At 37.4% G+C, this 18,771-nt stretch overlaps 1 protein-coding gene across 2 annotated transcripts in view; it reads right to left on the bottom strand.

Moving 5' to 3' along the window:
* Window positions 1-5,505: 5,505 nt before the first annotated feature.
* LOC131066746 (OVARIAN TUMOR DOMAIN-containing deubiquitinating enzyme 12) overlaps window positions 5,506-18,771 on the bottom strand; it is a 49,903-nt gene continuing 36,637 nt past the window's right edge. For both annotated transcript variants that reach the window (XM_058001580.2, XM_058001579.2), the window contains exons 7-10: window positions 18,676-18,724; window positions 17,263-17,347; window positions 6,096-6,152; window positions 5,506-5,803 (exon numbers count right to left, since the gene is read on the bottom strand). In XM_058001580.2, coding sequence (XP_057857563.1) covers window positions 5,760-5,803; window positions 6,096-6,152; window positions 17,263-17,347; window positions 18,676-18,724 — 235 coding nt within the window. In that variant the 3' untranslated portion in view covers window positions 5,506-5,759. The remainder of the gene's footprint in view (window positions 5,804-6,095; window positions 6,153-17,262; window positions 17,348-18,675; window positions 18,725-18,771) is intronic.

Below are 18,771 nucleotides of genomic sequence, written 5' to 3'. Positions count from 1 at the left end.
ATTATGTAATGTTGATGAGAAAACAAACTGTCAAGTTTTTATTCATTGCTAATATACAACTCTACAGAAACGGGAAATCTCTAGGTTCCCACCTCCTAGCATTCTCCTTAATGATTAGTCTCTCAAAATTAACACCTCAAATTGATTTCGGGTCCCCTTCTATCATTTTCTAGAACCTGTATTTGGTGAGGAATGGGAAATATTTTCTAAGAAAAAGAATCCCCGTTAGAATGCACTTAGGATAAGGTTGGGGCTTCTATTCAAGAAGTATGCAAATGCTAGGGTAAGTAGCATTGAAGTAACACCCTAGATTAAAACGACACAATCTTGCCAAGATTAAGGTGGTTGTTTAACGCGAGAAATAAAGTAAGATGGATGGAGTTTATCAAATGAAACCCCCTCAAACTGGGTTGGATCATTATAAAGGGTGATCTAGGGAAGTAGATGGTGGATGCATCTTTAGAAATGAGCAGGGACAAATTTTGTTTATTGTGGTGAGTTGTTTTGGAATTGTGACCAACAATATATCTAAAAGTAGAGTCTTATCATGGGGTCTAACTACATTGGATCTAGTTTGGAGAAAACTTGAGGTGGAAGGTGATTAGTCTAAGCTAATTATAAATTTTAAGAACCAAGACAAGTATGAATCATGGATTCCGGACCAAAAAAATCATGTGTCATAGATTTGATTGGGAAATTTGAGGAGATTTCCTTCTCACATGTTAAGAGGAAAGGAGAATCGATTACAAGCTTGGCGACAAATCAAGGAGTTAATTTACAAGCGAGAAAAAATGGAGCATCGATAGCTTGGTATAATAAGTTTTTAAATGCAACATAAGCTCCACCGGTTAGAGCTATTTAGGAGACATGGTTTTGCTTTGCCGAATAAGGGGCTTGCATTCAAGAAAGACAATTGAAAAAAAAAAGTTTTTTAATGTGTATTTGCCCATACTTGTGTTGTGTGACCCTACATCAAGAGAAAACCTTAAAATTATGAAGGTGCTTCAACATTTATAATTTAAGGGGTGTGATAGAGCTATGCTAAGGTTGTCATGCACAGGCATTTGTCAAACACCTACATATGTTGTTTGGAAATCATTAACATGTTGTATGACAGTTCTAATTGTGAAAAGAACACAAAGATTTAAATTTAAAAATTTCTGGATTTGACTGCATGAACCATTTTTCTAGCAATATTTTGCATCATGCTATATGATCCATCATCAATCACTGTGTAAACATTTTTTCTATCAAAAATTTGGATCATACGTTGATAGATTATACAATATGATACAAAACGTTGATAGAAAAATTGGTCACCAATCAAATCCAAAAGCCTATAAATTTATTAGCATGGATTGTAGAAAGTTAATGCTTTTAACAAAGAGATTTACTACTTTAAATTGGAGCACTACATTTCTTTTTCATTTTATTCAATTTATAAGAAAAATGCATGATAAATTTTACAGACCGTGTACAACAATAATAAGGTGAAACATTTACAACGAATGATGAGGAGAGTGGCAATGATCCACAATAGACATGTGTATGTGGTTGTAAAAGCTAGTATGTGCCAACAAAACTTTAATTAATTTATTCTAACATTCTCTTTTAAATTTATTATACTAATTACTTTTAAACATCCCCTCATAATATAAAAAAGATGGGTCTTGGTCAAACCCTTTCTAGGTACCTTTTTACAATCACTTATTTACTATTGCAATGGTAAACATTCACAAAAATCTTGGCTCTAATATCATGTGAAAAGAACATAGAGAGATTTATCGATTACAAGTTGGAGCACTATGTCACTCATTTTATTCGATCTATAAGAAAAATACACAATAAATTTTGTAGACCATGTAGCATAGTAGTTAATTGAAACATTTATTATGGATGGTGAAGAGAGTAGTGGTGATCAATATTAGATGTTGTAGGCAACTGTGTTAGCTAATTTGTGTTGACTTATCTTTAATTAATTTATTATATCATCCCTCCATAAATAAATTATTCTAATTACTTTTAAATATCCTCATTTAATCTAACTTATGCTAGCTTTATGTTGTCCAAACCAACGGTTTGAACCTCTAAATACAAACCACCTATGGTGGGTTCCAAGATGCAACAATTTTACCTTTCCTATCCTTGCTTGTATCCCTAGAAGTACCACCATCTTCTCCCATGTCAAAGTCCTCCTCTGCATCTTCTTACTACTCTCACATCTATTTCTTTTAAATTTTTAATACCTAAACTATGACCCTTCTTTACCTCTGAATCCTTAGCCTTAACACCAATATCCACTAAGGGAGGCAAATGTGGAATACTAGATAAGGATTTTTCTATTTGGGATTTTGTGACAATCTTACTTCTCATAGCTTGAGTACTTAGAGTTGTTCGTATGACATGATGCAAGGTGTTGATTTGCAAGTTCTCTCTAGATATTGTTGTTATATGGAACCTAATTAGACTCTGAGGTTAAATTTTCCCTACTTCTATAGGCACAGTTTCCCCCCATATTATTTGGCGGGGGTGTGGGGGTAGCGCCCCCAAGATGGGGTCAAGTGGTAGTGCCCCTAGTGCGCTCCCTATCATGATACCGGGCAGGGGTCAAGGGGCAGTGCCCCACGAGGCCAAAAAGAGATTATTTTTTATAAAGGCGTGTGTTATTATTCTATTGGCTGACATGTTGTAACCCCAATTTTGTAACCGACATAAATCTTGATGAAAAGGCTAAGGGTTAGGGTTTTCTATAGAGAATTTTGTAGCATTTTGCAGTGATATTGAGTTGCAAGGACTTGTTGGTTGTAATCGATTCGATTTACTAGATAATAATATTGGACTCTCTGTTTGGTGGACGTAGCCTGAGTTTGGGTGAACCATGTTAAAATTGTCTCCTCTTTGTTATTATTTCTAGGTTTTTTTCATTCCTGTGTTTAATATTTATCTACATATAATGATATTTTTTGCATGCAATTCCTATTAGATACTCATGTTTCTTCCTAAAGGTTCATCTTTTTTATTAGAAAAGTAACAAAACAAGGGTGTGAAGGGGAGAAACACCCAAGCCTTGACAAGGAGTTTGGGGGAGGGGGGAAGACTTCCCCTTTTGCCTGCGACAAATCACAATCTAGGCAATATTGTCATTAGGACCATCAAAAGAAGGATCAAGCAGGACCCTGCATGGAATCCATCAACTTCAGTAAACTGCTTCTGCAGAACAACAGCAGGGTGTTGCAACAGAACAACATCGAGGCGAATTCTACAAAGGCAGAACTGAGTTGCAAAGCAGGAGCAACATGAGAGGGATCCTCAAGGACGGAAAGGGTCACAATAGTGGTAGCAAGATGATTGATGGTAGAATTGACAATAGTGAGAGGCACAACTTCATCCCGGGAGGGGACATCATCCTCTTGAGAGGAGCCAACAAAATCTGAGTCAGAAGCATTGACAGTCAAGTGATCCAAAGTAGCATCCTTCCACCAAGTTGCAACACCTTTGTGGCATGGTAATGAGCAATCCGAAGCTAGATGACCCATTGAGAAGCATCTCCGACAGTGAAAGGGGAGGCCCTCATAATCCAATATTAAATATGGATTTGTATGTAGCCATTGTGATCATTTACTTTTGTTTTACTTCTTGCTTTTAATAATAGTTTGGAGGCTCTTTAATCTTTATTTTATGATTTGGAGACCGGTGGTGTGAGAGTTGTGTTGTAACAATTTAGTGTACATGTTTGCATATAATTATGGGTGCTCCTTGACACATGATGATTTTAATGGTATTGGATACACTTTCTATGTGAGTGTTGTCAATGGACTTTTGAATGCTTTGATTGATTTTAGATTTGACATTAACCATGCAATGGGAGTTCCAAGTTGCATTTCCTTCATTAAATATTCACATTATACTATACTGTTGAGGGTCTTCGAGACTTCTTTGTGCACTATAGTGTATATACAATGATTGTGGAGATAAGGTCTAACTATTATGATGAGAATAGCTTGGTCTTGATGTATGGTTAGTTGGATGTGTTAGCAACAACTTGTTGCTATTCTAGTTATAGTGATTAATTATTGAGTAGTGTTTAGGCCTATTTGTTACCATTGGATTTGATGTTTGTATTTGAATATTAAGTTAAAGTAGAATCCATGCTTTTATATGACAATGCCTATAACATCCCATTGGATTGAATCTTATCTTCTATGCATTGCTGCAATGAAGGATTAACAGTCTCTCATTTGAAATGGTTGTCATCTTAGTTATTGTTGTAGATATCTTGTTACCGCACATAAAGCGCTCAGATATTTTTATGTTACATGTTAGCTACAAGTATTGTCACCTTAATGTATTATTTTTACCTTTTATACAATGTATAGAAGTACGTAAATTTTGGGAAAGCTATGTTCTCTACCTTGCATAATACTAAAAATTTAAAATGTAATATTTAATTATGATACATTTTAGAGATGAAAATATGAAGAGTTCAACATTCTTGGAGTCACATGTTATATGTAATATTCAAATAAATATTTAAGGTGTCGCACATAAAAAAAATAATTAATATTGAAAAAGTTAGTATCAATTGAAAAACATTAATACCAGAAGGAAAAACTCAATACTAAAAAGTAAATAAAAGGGACAAGGTTTTGAAAGCTCGTGGTTTAGATAAACACACTTTATGTAATACCACTCGGTGGTTTTGTACAAAACTTATTTCTTATAAACAAGCATGTCGAAAATTGTTGAGATTGAAATATGTAACATTTGACTTGTTGGTTAAGGTTGATTGAACATTTCTTGTAGGTTGCATATATGAGGATAGTGAATATGGATTGTGATGTATGGTTCTGCAATTCCCATATATTTGTTTGCATAAAGTGCAATCAAAGAGTTTGATATTTCTAAAGCCTTACATAGAAATTTTGTAAGTGCATTGTGATCTTCATGAAAGGATCGTAATTTGGTTCCATTGGTTGCAATGAGGATCTACTCTGCTCTTTCTCAGACCTGGAGTACATTGAATGTGTAAGTGATTTTGCAGTATGAATTTTTTACTTTGAAGGTTCTCCCAAACTAATTGTGTCATCTTGATAGTATGTTTGTCTATATTTTTATATTGTGGATTACAAATATTTATTTGCATATTTTTCTCTTTTGAGGTTATACAGAAATAATTATTATTGCTGCAAATTTCCTTTCAAATATATGAACAGAGAACCACTATACTATATACGTATTCTCTTTCAGATCCTATTATCAAAATCCCACACATTGGCATTAAATTTTACAGCTACTAGATGCCTAATCCAAGTGTGTGAGAGAGAGAGAAGCATTGGCGTTTTTAACAAATTTAAAGTGCACAAATGTTGTTCGTTCATTTGAGCATACAGCAAATAGTATAATGGCTGATCTATTTGTATAGATGTTTAATCTTTGAACAGTGAGTATCATTTCTTTAAAACTGAATATTGAGAGCACATAATCGTAAGGAAAATGATAAGAATAAAAATTTGAAAACATTTGGATTTTATCAAATTAACAAAGCCTATACACAATGAGAAGACATGATGCTTGGAAGAAGCCTTAATTCAGTGCCACTAATATACATAAAAAGACCTCAAATGGTATAGAACAATTTAGGCAAAGAACAAAATTCATAATTTTTGGTTGTAACAAAAATAACCAATATATGCCCCACGAATTAAGCAGCATGCTTCCCAAGCAATCATTCCCCCCAGTAAAACCTTAGGAAAGCATCTTTAAAACAACCAATGTTTCTTCTTCGGCACCCTATATGGAACTTCTGTTGAAATGAAAAACAAATAGAACCGTCAGCGTTAAAAAAAGGCCTAATCCAAAAAGAAAAGATGAAGCTTAAAACATTTATAAAATGACATTAGAAGGGCCTTTCTGCAATGGGTAGCGTATACAAGGACAAATTGGACTTGCAACCTTACGAAAGTGAACCGTCTTTGACTCAAAAGCACATCCACTTTTTGAAGCACCCAAATTAATTTGAAAAAGCATTCAAAGCTAATGCACAGTCAAGTCAAAGAAATTTATTTAATAAGACTTCATTGCAAAGCATAATTTACCTCCAACTTCATATAAAGAATTGTAATGTACTTCAGACCAGAAGCTCAGCCAAATTTCTGTGAACATATCAAAGCATCTTGTAAATTTTAGTATGATAGCATGCAAGTACCACTTAACGCTATGAAATAGCAACTCATTGCATCTTTTAAAAATCACAGGATGAAGAGTAAGTAAGGTAACAACATAGACAACAATCCTTTTGGATTATTGTAATTAAGATGGAATAATGTGAAAGCTACCGTCAATGTGAAATAAATCTTAAGTGTAAGTTGTAAATGCTTCCTTAGAAATGTAAGAAAAAAATTTTGATGTAAAAATTAAAATCAACCAGATAGATGCCAATAAAGCCCATGTATGAAACTATAATTGGCGCTAAAAATGTGATTCAACTGAACATTCTTTGCCAACCTTTCATTAAGGAATGGTTTTGTTCCACAGAACATCAAGGTATTAACAAAAAATCCAAAGGTCTAAAGCGTGAAAGCTATTGTTTACATTTTTTATTTCTTCCCGAGGTCAACCTGCACAGCTTGCTTAGGAAGGATATAAAACATGGTGTTGTAATTTCTTGTTACCTGTTCCAGTCTTATACTTTTTGCATTGCTCCCAGGGTGTCAGCAACCTTATCATGGTATATAATAGCTGCCATTTGCTGGTACACCCAGCTTGACCAGTTTGATGATGGCTTCAAATTTTCTCTAAACATCCAGATTAATTATGCCCTTGCTGAAAGCAAGACAAACCCCTTTGCATATAAAAAATAATCTCTGCATAGTTATTTGTGTTCTATCCTATGTTCTAATGAAAATTCAATAGTTTACCCATTCTATCCAGAATTAATGGCTTTCTTTGAGCAACATCTTCATACTGTCTTAAGGTATTTTTTAACTCTTTATTGTTTTTGTATAGAGATATAGTGCATTTATAATGAAGATAGAATCCATTTATGCATTTGACAACTACCAGGGAACTTCCCATGCTAACCAAACCATTATATATATTTAAGTATGACCTTGTTTGGCTAAAACATGATATACCGATTCTAGTTATGTTTTTCGTTTTTGCTTTCCTGTGCTATGTTGCCATGTGATTTGTAAAAACTCTATACCATGTTTTTTGTGAAAAAATGTTAGATCATGATGAAAACGTGGCTAAATTTTGGGAAGTGCGTGATAAGCATAGGGGAAAGGACCTAGTAGTTGTGCACCCTAACTTCGCGCTTCTCAAAATCCTACGTGGAAATTTCAAATCACTCCCCATTTTTTTACAGCAGCTTACTTAGAAAATCCCCTGCTTATAACTAAGGTTTCAGAACCACATCATCAAATATGATGCCACATCAGCATGCTTTTTGCCAAGGTGTCCAAAACAGCCCAAAAAAAAGGTGAGACCAATAGTCGTGCAAAAGGGGCCCCAATACTTGTGCAGCTGATGTGGCATCAGCTTTTTACAACTAAGGGAATTATGGGTAGTCATCATCAGCAATAACAACTTTAAAGTCAAAACTATTGGTGCAATGTTGTCAAGAAATTTGGACATTAAATCAACTAGTATGGATATTAAATCAACACCTTCTATCACAACAATTGGAACATGTTCAACTACTGGGTCCTCTCCCCCATTGCATATAACGAAAGCCTTTTCATACACCAATAACAATGGAAGCTTTTTTATGAAAATGACCACAATAATAGCTTAGTGAAAGGTTTCTATAATAGCTGAAGATGCCAAGAACACATTTGTTATTGACATTTTGGAAGGAAAGCTACAAGATGACAGATACAAAATAGTGGATGAGCTCTTCTCTATAAGGATTTGGTGTATCTTGTATTGGAATCAAAGGTGAAGGAGAAAATTTTGAGGGCATGTCATGACACACCACTTGTTGGTCATTCAAGGTACTACAAGACATACAAGCAGGTAAGGGAGCATTTTTCATGAAAGGGACTAAAAGTTATGTTCTAAGGCATGTTAGGGAGTGTTTTGATTATCAAGAAAACAAAACAAACCATGTATTTCCAGCTGGTTTGTTGCAGCCCCTACCCATTCCAAATCAGAAATGGGCGAAAATCTCCATGGATTTCATCAAAAGAATCCCAAGGGTGCAAGGTAAGGATAGTATTTATGTGGTTGTTGATAGACTCCCTAATATGCCCATTTTCATGCAATACCCTTAGCGTATAGGGCTTCACAAGTGGCTGATTTGTTCTTTAAAGAGATTATTAGATTTCATGGATTGCCAAGGAATACTGTAAGTGACAAGGACAACAGATTTATCAGTTTGTATTGGCAAGAACTCTTTCGATGACAGTTACGGAATTGACCCCAAGCACTAGCTACCGCCCTCAAAGTAACAGGAAACAGAAATTGTGAACAAATGGTTAGAAGGATACTTGAGAAACTATATTACAAGGCAGCAAACAGTTTGGGTTAAGTGGCTCCAGCTTGGGGAATACTGCTACAATTCTGCTCACCACATCTATGGGTATAACTCCTTTCAAAACACTCTATGGTTATGATGCTATTTCATTTATGGATTTTGATTCTTTCAGATAGTAGAGCTCTTGGAGCTAAAGATTTGGTTCAACAAAACCTAGGTATTGTGAATGGACCCAAAGATAATCTACAGTAGTCCCAAAACCAGCAAAAGATGTATCCCGATTGCCACCAAATAGAAAGGATTTTTGGGGTGGTAGACATGGTTTTCTTGAGGCTGCAACCCCATAAACAATCTACCCTAAAGGGAAATGGTGCGAAAAAGTTTAAGGCGTGATTTTACGGGCTTTACATGATCATAAGGAGGATTGGTGAGGTTACATATGAGCTAGAACTTCTAGAGGATAGCAAGATTCATAACATTTTCATGTGTCATGCCTTAAGAATGCCCTTGGATAGCAAGTTACTCCTCCATTGGAGCTGCCTCCAATTGATGATAAAGGGAGATGGTCTTCGAGCCTGAAGCTATCATAGACAGTCATTCCAGAGTATTTGGTGAAGTGGACGAATCTTCCATTTGAGGATGTCACTTGGGAAGGGGTGGAGATTTCTGAAATTGCTTGGGGACAAGCAATTTTTGGGAGGGAGAACTGTCATGTCCCTTGCCTCCTAAGGCCAACATGCGGCACTTCATTTGTAAAAGTGTTTTTAAACACCAAATTTGTACATATAATAATTACTAAATAGTGATATTAAATATAAAATACACTTCAAAGTTGAAATTTTAAATGTTTAAGTGGGTGCCCAAATTTAAATTTCAATTTAGGTGCCTAAGCTGGGCTATGCATCCTATATTGGAGTAGCTATTTATTTGCTTTTGGAGGTCACTGAAACCAGGCTAGAATCTGGACAAGATTTCACCATTTTGTTGCACTTCCAGGATGCAAACCCTATCAGGTGTGAAGAGGCCTGAAGTTTAACAAGCAGCAATCCTGAGAGCTGAGGTTGTTGGGAGGTGATTCCACAAGCAGGTTTAAAACAAAGATCCCCACAATTCTTTTGATGCTTCTGGATTCGATTGTGTGGAAAAAAAAAATTATCATCAACGTTTCAAATCACACTCCATGATTCATCATTAAGATGAGAGTTCAAAGGACGTGAAAGATGGTAAGTTGCAGATCCAGACTGAATATAATGATGAGAGAGGGGGGAGAGAGAGAGAGCATGTGGATTGAGGAAGGGAATAAAAAATATAATGATATATATATAACAAAATTTATAAAAAGGAACACAACAAGTAACTAATAAAAACAAGCAGAGTTAGAATAGGCCAAAATAAAAAGACAAAAAAAAATCAATGAAAGAGAACAAGAGTTAAAAGGAACGACAAAGCACAGAAAAGGGGGCACCAACAAAAAGCTAAACCTAGCAGAGCCAAGATGAAACAGAGAAAGGAGAAGGGAGAAAAAAGAAAAGGAAACAAGAGGGAGGATAAAAAGAAGAGAGGATAAGGAAGCTAATGACTGGGGCCTCTTAGAGCATCAAGCAAAGGCAGCCAAGAGGGATTGAGGCACCAACCATCGTCACGATTAAGATTGGTCGGGTGATTATTGATGACAATGGCCTCCTTAAGTTTCCTTTTGAAGAAGTTTTCTTCCTTAAAAAGGATTTGAGTGTCCTCTAAACAAATATGATGCTTGGTGACTGAGGAGTAATCTGCTAAAGCCGATTTGAGAACACGCTCGTGCTTAATGTCAGCACTGTGCTCCTTGATTCTCATGTTAAAAGAACGACCCGCCTCCCCTATATACGGGGTGCCACACAAGCAAACGACCTTATAAAGCCCCAACTCTGAATAGATATCCCTAGGGTCTTTGAGAGGAGAAATACACCTTTTTAAGGTCAATCATGGCTTGAACACGCAACGAAGACCTTTCTTGATGAGAATTTTAGATATCTTGTGGGAATTCCTTCAACAAAAGGAAGGGCCACACCCGAGGGCAAAGGAGGTTGAGAGGACATGAGATTGGAGGAATGGAAATAAGATTTGGCTTGGTGGAATCCTTTAGAGATTTGCTTATTCGTGTACCCGTTCCACTTGACGACTTGCCAAAGGTGGGACAACTCTTGGTTCAAATTATCGTTGTCACAAATCCAGAAGGCTCTTAAGGCAAGGGCTTTGAGGATCCCAAATTTATGGCTGGGGTGGTGATGAGAAGAGGAATGAAGATAAAGGTCGGTATGGGTAGCTTTGTGAAACACTCGACGACCGATGGAACCATCGGGTTTCCTAAGGATTAAGACATCAAGGAAAGGCAGTTGGTTACCAGATTCGAGCTCCTTGGTGAAGGAGATGGAAGGAGCGAGGTTATTGAGGTGAGCATGAAATTCTTCCAGCTTGTCAAGACCATGAGGCCAACAAACATTGGTATCATCCACGTATCGTTTCCACCACTTTAGCTTAAAGGGAAAAGAGAGTAAGGCCATGGTCTCAAAGTGCTCCATATATAAGTTGGCTATGACAGGAGAGAGTGGGGAAACCATGGCTACACCGTCTACTTGTTCATAGATGACGTTTTGGAAAGAAAAGAAAGTTGATCTTAGGCATGACTCCACCAAGGATGTGATCTTTGCATTAACCTTGCATTTGACAATCTCAATGGAATCGAGGATAGGGACCTTGGTAAAGAGGGAGACCACATCAACACTGACTAGGAGATCGTGACTGTCTAATCTAGTCTCCTTGATGAATTGGATAAAATGAGAAGAATCTTTGACGAACGAATCAGAATTACCCACTAGAGGAGAGATAACTTTGGCAAGGAAGGAGGCCAATTTATAAGTCGGAGAGCCAATTGTGTCAACAATGGGCCTCAAGGGAACATCAGCTTTATGAATCTTAGGGACCCCATAGATCAGCGGGGTCACTTCCTTCGAAGGAAGAAGATGCTGCTTGGTAGCATCATCAAAAGAAGAGCTAGAAATAGCTGATTTGACCACCTTCATAATTTTGGAACAAGAATTACGGGAGACAATTTTATAGCTGTTGGAGTTTGAAAGAAGGGCACGCATTTTGGAGAGGTAGTCAGACTTGTCCATGATGACTGTGGCATTGCCTTTGTCTGCTTTGGAGATAATGAGGTCATTATTGCTCATAAGTCTCTTAAAGGCCAGGACCTATGCTTTGGGGATGTTACATTTAAGTGGTTTGGCCCGCCACAGAGCCACGGCACAATCTTGCCTAACCTCCTCGGCAACATCAGTAGGAAGAGCGTGGACTGCATTCTCAATATCAGTGAGGAAGTCCACCAGAGGGATGGCACGTGGAGTCATGGCAAAGCCCAGTCCTCGCATACGAAAATTAAATGTGAGGGGGTCTAAGTTTGCATGGGACAAGTTGATGACAAGCTTAGACTCCCAATCGCTAGACAAGAGGGGATTGGAAGAGGACTCAGGAAGCAACACGTTGCCCAAGACATGACGAGGAGGGGAAGGGGACCCCAAGGTACAACCCAAGATGGAAGGAGAACAAGAAACATTGGAAGAGGTAGACTTTTCCAAAGAGGTCACGAGGAAGGGAAGGGAAGAGAAGAGCGAGAAGCAGAACAAGCTGACAGGGAAAGAGTGGGGCAATGGGAAGTCAACGGGGGGGGCTCGAGGCCTGCCAAACTTAAAAAATACACAATCACAAACGCAAGGCACCTCAGAGCAATAATTGCAAGGAAAATAAAACGATTGATGTGCACAAATAGAGGTAGACGTACCTAGCCGAGTAGCGGAAGAGCCATTGAGAGGAGGCTGTTGCTGGTCTGCACGCACTGCGTTGATTCTGGAACATTCACGCTGCAGTGGAGAACCCCCACCATTCATGCTAGGGTCTGCCACGGCCATGGGAGAATAATTCACTCTTGGAAAGGAGCCTGGTTGCTCAGTAGGAACTTGATCCATCAAATTGCCAGTCGAATAGCCAGGGTACACCAAAGGAGAGGAAGAGACCACGCAGGACAAAAGGTTAGAGTGGACCAACTGAGAAGTGGGAAGAGGTGACCAGCTAGGTGACTGGAGAGGCGGAGGCTCATGGAGGGCCAAACTGTTATCGCTAGCCTCGCCTAGAAGCTGCAGATGCATAGGGGAAGAACAGCCCAAATAGGAAGAAGCCATGAGCAAAGGAGGAGAGGCACGAGACAGGGCAGAGTGAGCCAAAAGGAGAGAGCGCGTCTGGGAAAGAGGCCTCGACATGGATGAGGGAGGGGAGACCTGATCCCCACAGTTAAGGGATTATCATTGGATGGCATATTAGACCTGAGCAGCCAGATTTGGAAGACAAAGCTGACACAGAAGTTAAGAGCACTCACCAATATCCAACACGAAGCTGATTTACAACTCAGAATTGGATACAGACCATCAGCCTCCATAAGGACTTGCAAATTAGAGAAGCAACTGATCAAGGGTTGCATGCCTCAATCCCCCATTTTGGAGGCGAGCTCTCTTTCCACTGAAGCAATTATATCATTGTGCATCTGGTTTTCCCTTCTAGGAGTCCAGCAGGTTGAAGCCCAAAGGCGATCATACCTTAATCGGCTGAAAGATTGTCAACATTCCTCACAGTTATGCCAACAGCAAAAAACTCTGTACTTCCATGCTAAGATTTTAATGCATTGTGAGACTGTTAATTATTGCCTATTTGCAAAAGTGTCTGATAATTGAGTTGTCTCTCGACATCTATGTGAATGGTGAAAGTTTAAGTTCCAGTTTGCAGTTATAACACAAACAGTTAGGCTTCACACGTATGATTTTAATTTATCAGGCTAGATCTAATGGAGAAAACAAGAGTAAAACCCTACGGATCATATCATAGATGCTATTGTTTCACTTGGAACCATAGATCTGTAACTGGTTATTTAGTTGTAAACCCTAAAGATCACCACATAATATGGTTCATTGCATAACTTCACCCCCATGGTCTACATAGGGCCCTTTCAAGATGTTCCAATAGTTTTGCACCAAAATTGGTTATACCAATAGAGTGCCAATGATGTGTTGATCAGCAAAATAGTAGCATCTTTAATTTCACAGCAAAAGTGGATTATGGCTCAATAATTCAAATATTTGTATTACCTTTAACATCATAGACACCATACCTTGTGGTCATTTCCATATTTATTGAAAAAGACTTATATGGTTCTAGAGAACAAATATTGCAAGACAACTAGAAACTAATAATATAAAGAATAGTGACACATCACTGGGCCTAATTTGTACATAAAGAATAGAAAAGTATTAGGTTAAAAAGAACCCTAGGAGCTCAAAACTCAACTAAGAATGTAACCAATAAACTAAAGCCCAAAAAATAAATTACACAAAGTTGGTAAACCCTAGCCATAATAGAGTAAAAATATAAAAGCCATTCAAGGAGACGAGCCCTCAGGGGAAACAAAGAGCCAATGAATATCAAAGCTGAAGGCTAAAGTGTGAAACCAACATTATCACTCATACCAATACTCAGTTGGAAACAGAATCAATGACATCATTAGACACCACAACAACTGGACCAATCCACAATATTATAATATTCATATGTAAGGGGAACAGGTTGGACATTCCTAGCAAGAAGCAAGATATTTCCTCTAAAACCTCTCCTAACATCCAAGAAATTCCTACCGAATTTAGTGATTCTCCAATTATACCATGGGCAATGTGCTTGCAATATGCAAAAATACCTGAAGTAAAGCTAAGTTGCTGGTTCAGGTATAAGTTCAGGCTTTACGTATACTAGTACAGCAACAAAAAAATCCCGAGGTATAGGTATCTTGTTGGAACCCTAAATTTCATAACAATACCCCTGACATAATCACCAAGCTTTTCTATTTAAAATAGTGAAATGTTGAAGCTACAGAAGTTTTCTTTTACCTAACATAGAATACCACATATTGTCTCCATTATGCTCTCATGATATGTGAAAAATTCCTGGCAAATCCAAGAAAGATCAGTAAGATAACCTCACTAAGCAAACATTTCATGACTATATCGGAATAGCTATTCCGATCTGATAAATCAATGTTAAATACCGATATCGGCATAGCTAGCCCGATCCAATAAATCAGTGCTGAACATGGACATCGGGATAGCAATGCCAAACATGAAGTCTTGATTGCTTGTCGGAATAACTACTAAAGGCAGAATAACAATTCTATGTGATTCCGATAGAACAAACTATCCCAATATCGCCATTTCGATATAGCTATACCGAACCAAGCATGTGGATGTCTATCAGAATAGCCATCAAAGGCGGACAAACGGTATTTTGCAATACCGATAGAGTAAACTATCCCGACGCACACATTTCAAGATACATCATGCCGATACAAGTCGTGTCGGAATAGTATATGAGATCGAGGTAAGTTCAAAAAGTTATCCAAATGATGCAAGTTATCCCGATGAAATAAAATACAAGAGGATGCATTATGCAGGTCCATCGGAATAACTTATGAAGTCGGAATAGTACATCAACAGGGTTCCGATTACCAAACCTATCTCGATGGTGAATAAATAGAATGGCATTGGGGGACCTATCCCGATTATGCACTTATGATCGATGAATTGACATCGATAAAACCTATGGCGATAAAGGAAAATGAAGACGATACCCCTATCGGTATAATTGATGAAATCGGTATAATGGATTATCTATAATCCGATAGTACAACCTATTCCGAAAGTGAGTATATGTAATGACATCGGAACAGCTACTCCAACACCACACTCTTGACTGAATACCTCTATCAGAATAACTTACAGCGAAAGGCAGAAACAAAGGTGAAAATCCCGATAGTTGAAAGTCATGAAGACAGTTTTTGGGTATGCCGATAGTTGAAACAATCCCGATAAGCACCATCCAAGATGTGTTCGGCATAGGTAACACGAAGATCAAAATCAAGCTGGTGGTTACTTATTGGTATAACCTATACCGAAATGACATAAAAGAGAGACAGTTTCCAGCAGCGATGAAGCAGAAAGGCGCCAAACTAGAGGACATGCCGGATGAAGTGAAGGGACGTAACCCTAATATAGGATATTTATATGTAAAACATTAGAGATTTTAGGAGGGAGATCAGATTTTGTAATATATGATACTGTAAGGATATTATCACTGTTGTAATACATATTTTCAAGCAATACAAGAACCAGTTTTTTTATTTTCAAATTGTGTTGCGGACTCTTTCATCTTCACAGCAGTTCTCTGTTATAATTGTCTATGGTTGATAATTACTACTCTAAATCACCATGTGAAGAAATTGTATGTTGTTACATAGTTGGAGCATCAAGATACATCTGAGAATCGTTTTGCCTGTTGTGTCTTGTCTAATTGGTCTTTCACAAGGAAGGTTAAATTCAATTAGACTAACCGTGAAAAATATTATACAATTATATAGCATTGGAGCTTGGGTAGTTGATAGATCCATCCAAAGGAGGATTTAAAAATTGTCTTTCAGAGTTATACGTAGGGTTTGCAAGTGAATGACTCTATTGCCCAAAAGAAATAAGGCACTGGTCTCATTACATACAAGTTTCAATTTAAATCACTTATCCGTACTTTTTCAGTTTCATTTTTGTGTTAGGAGATACAAGTAGAAGTTAGAAGAAAGGATAGATCAGAATAGTAAGATAATTTATCCCAAAGTCATATGCCACTTTGAGATAAACAATAGAGGTAGAAAATGCAATAAACAGATCTGCTATAAAAAGCACCAAGTAAGAAAATCAGTTGGTGAGTAGGTACACCCGCTTAGGTTTTGCAGAGCCTGAAGTGAGGGAGTTAGCAACCTTAAAAGGTTCACTTTGTTAGTTGGCCAAATCAATTAGAAGATTTGATCATTGAGCAAGGCATACTCATAGAATTTTCCAATCTGTTGATTTGAGAACCAACATATCCATCTATATATATATATATATATATATATATAGAGAGAGAGAGAGAGAGAGAGAGAGAGAGAGAGAGGCCATGTCAAGCTTGCGGAAACAACCCGTAAAACAAACCTTGACTAAATTCTTATGTTGCACACACGACAACAAAGTGACCTCTCTTGCAAACTGTCCCTCTCATTCGGACATTTCTTCAGGGCTGACGCCAGGTTGTATTACCTTTATATCAACAATTTGCCTTTGTACCTGCAAAGTATGATGAATATCATAATACTTTTTGTTTGTTTTCTTAAATCCTATGGGGACCACTGACAGGATGGCCAGGGCATGGCCCTGCCACCCTGGGTACCTGAACCAGACCCCACTGCCGAACCCAGACCCATTCAATCCTGCAAGAGCACCCAAGCCCCAAGAACCCAGTAACATAGAAGTGAAGTCAATAAACCAGAACTTCATCAAACAGGTTCACAGTTTTGTTTGGTTTGCAGGTTAGGAATTTATAGTTCACTTTTTAAAATTGTTTACAGGTGTTACTTTTCAAATTAGACTCAATGTCTGTGTCTTCCGTTATATTTGCTGAAATTAACACATCAGTACTCTTTGCTCCCTTCACCATATTCCTCAAAAAGATTTAATAATCTTTCATAAATGAATTTACAGAAAAAAAGAAAAAAAATGTGCAGCCTTGGCAGAAATTCCCACATGTTTTGGTTTATTAATCTAGACAAGTAACTCTATTGTATTATTTTGAAGTTGACTCTATGTGGGATACTTATCATAATTTTGAAAGTCTTCCAGAAACCTCACCTCTTATTGGAGTCTGTTGTTGTGGAATGATCTCAATGAAGCAAGTATCTCTAAATGAAGTAAGAAGACATATTTTAGCTCCAAACTGCACAGAAAAAATAACACCACATCAGATACTTATAGATAAACTCTTGCAACAACATTACTCAGGTTTACAATGTGCCAATCACAGAAGAAAATGAACACCATAGATATCGCAATTACAAAGACAGAGTAATAGAAGAATTCTTTGAATTACTATAAATTGATTATGATACATATGAGCATGAAAACATAAGAGAACAGGAAGATATCCAATCAAGAATGGCATGAACTCAAGGTTGTATGGTATATACACATCAAAAAGGAATTAATAAAGTGTTGGAAAGATCAAGAGCCCATAATCAAGCTGTACACACTTTAAAGGATCAACCAAGAAATAAGCCTTCCAAAAGAGAATATTGCAACATGAGCTTGCATGAACATGAGATCGAAATGATATGAAAATGATTCAATTTTCTATCATAAATTCTATTGCTTGGTTTTCCACAAAATGCTCTAGACCTTTGACCACAAGAAAATATATTAAAAAGAAACTTTATATTCACCCATGCCACCACTCAAATAGATATTGACTTAAGATAAATTAAACTAACCTCATCACCCATAATACTTAGGGGTATATTGCTTTAGATTTCTTTATTTAAAACCCCCCAATATCAACGAACATGGTATGGTATTGCCTTCCCAGTGAATCCATGTGGTTCTCCTCCAACCAAAAAACATGTAAATAATATTTCTATGGTATATATTGGTTTCACAACATGCCAATGCAGCTTCTACGTTTAATCTCGTTATCTCAAGCTATGCCTGAAAATTAAAAATGTTCAAGCTATCAAATATTTCATCAGCCAATCTAGAAGGTATCATTCTCCCCTATATAGAAAAGGAATTTTTGCACACAAGGGAGTGAAATTATCAACTACTGTAATAAGGTTTCACCATAACATGAATGGCAGCTAGCATATAGAAGATAGAATCTCTTTGTTTTGTTAAATACTGCAGAAGGAGTGTTCATGTTATTGGAATAGTTACAACAGCCTGCTTTCACAGGCTACAAAATCACTAGGGGTCAACCTCCCAGAAGACTCAACCAAGCACAAGGTTCACACTAAAGCTCGGCTAAGATGCCACAATAAGAGGCATCTGTTCTATCAAATTTGTGTGGTACTGTACTCCAAAGCAATCATTTAGTGCTACCAAAGTTAAGGGAACTCTCCAAGATCAGAGCCTTGGTGGATGGACTGAGTCGCAATTCACCTCACCAGTGACCAACATCCATTTGATGTGATAAAGTCACTTGCAAAACAAATGCAAAACATAAATTGAAGAATAGCACACCATGCCAAAACAGAAATTTAGTTAAAACCATACCCGGTCGGCAGCTGCTTGCAGAGTAACATGATCTCCCCATTCTCCAGACCTGCACAGCAATGCAAATAAGTTTTTAAATTAAAAAAACGAATAAAA

This window comes from Cryptomeria japonica, chromosome 9 (assembly GCF_030272615.1).
Source record: "Cryptomeria japonica chromosome 9, Sugi_1.0, whole genome shotgun sequence".
NCBI classification, from domain to species: Eukaryota; Viridiplantae; Streptophyta; class Pinopsida; order Cupressales; family Cupressaceae; genus Cryptomeria; species Cryptomeria japonica.
Note: the sequence above shows the minus strand (reverse complement) of the source record. Positions and strands in the feature narration are given on the sequence as shown.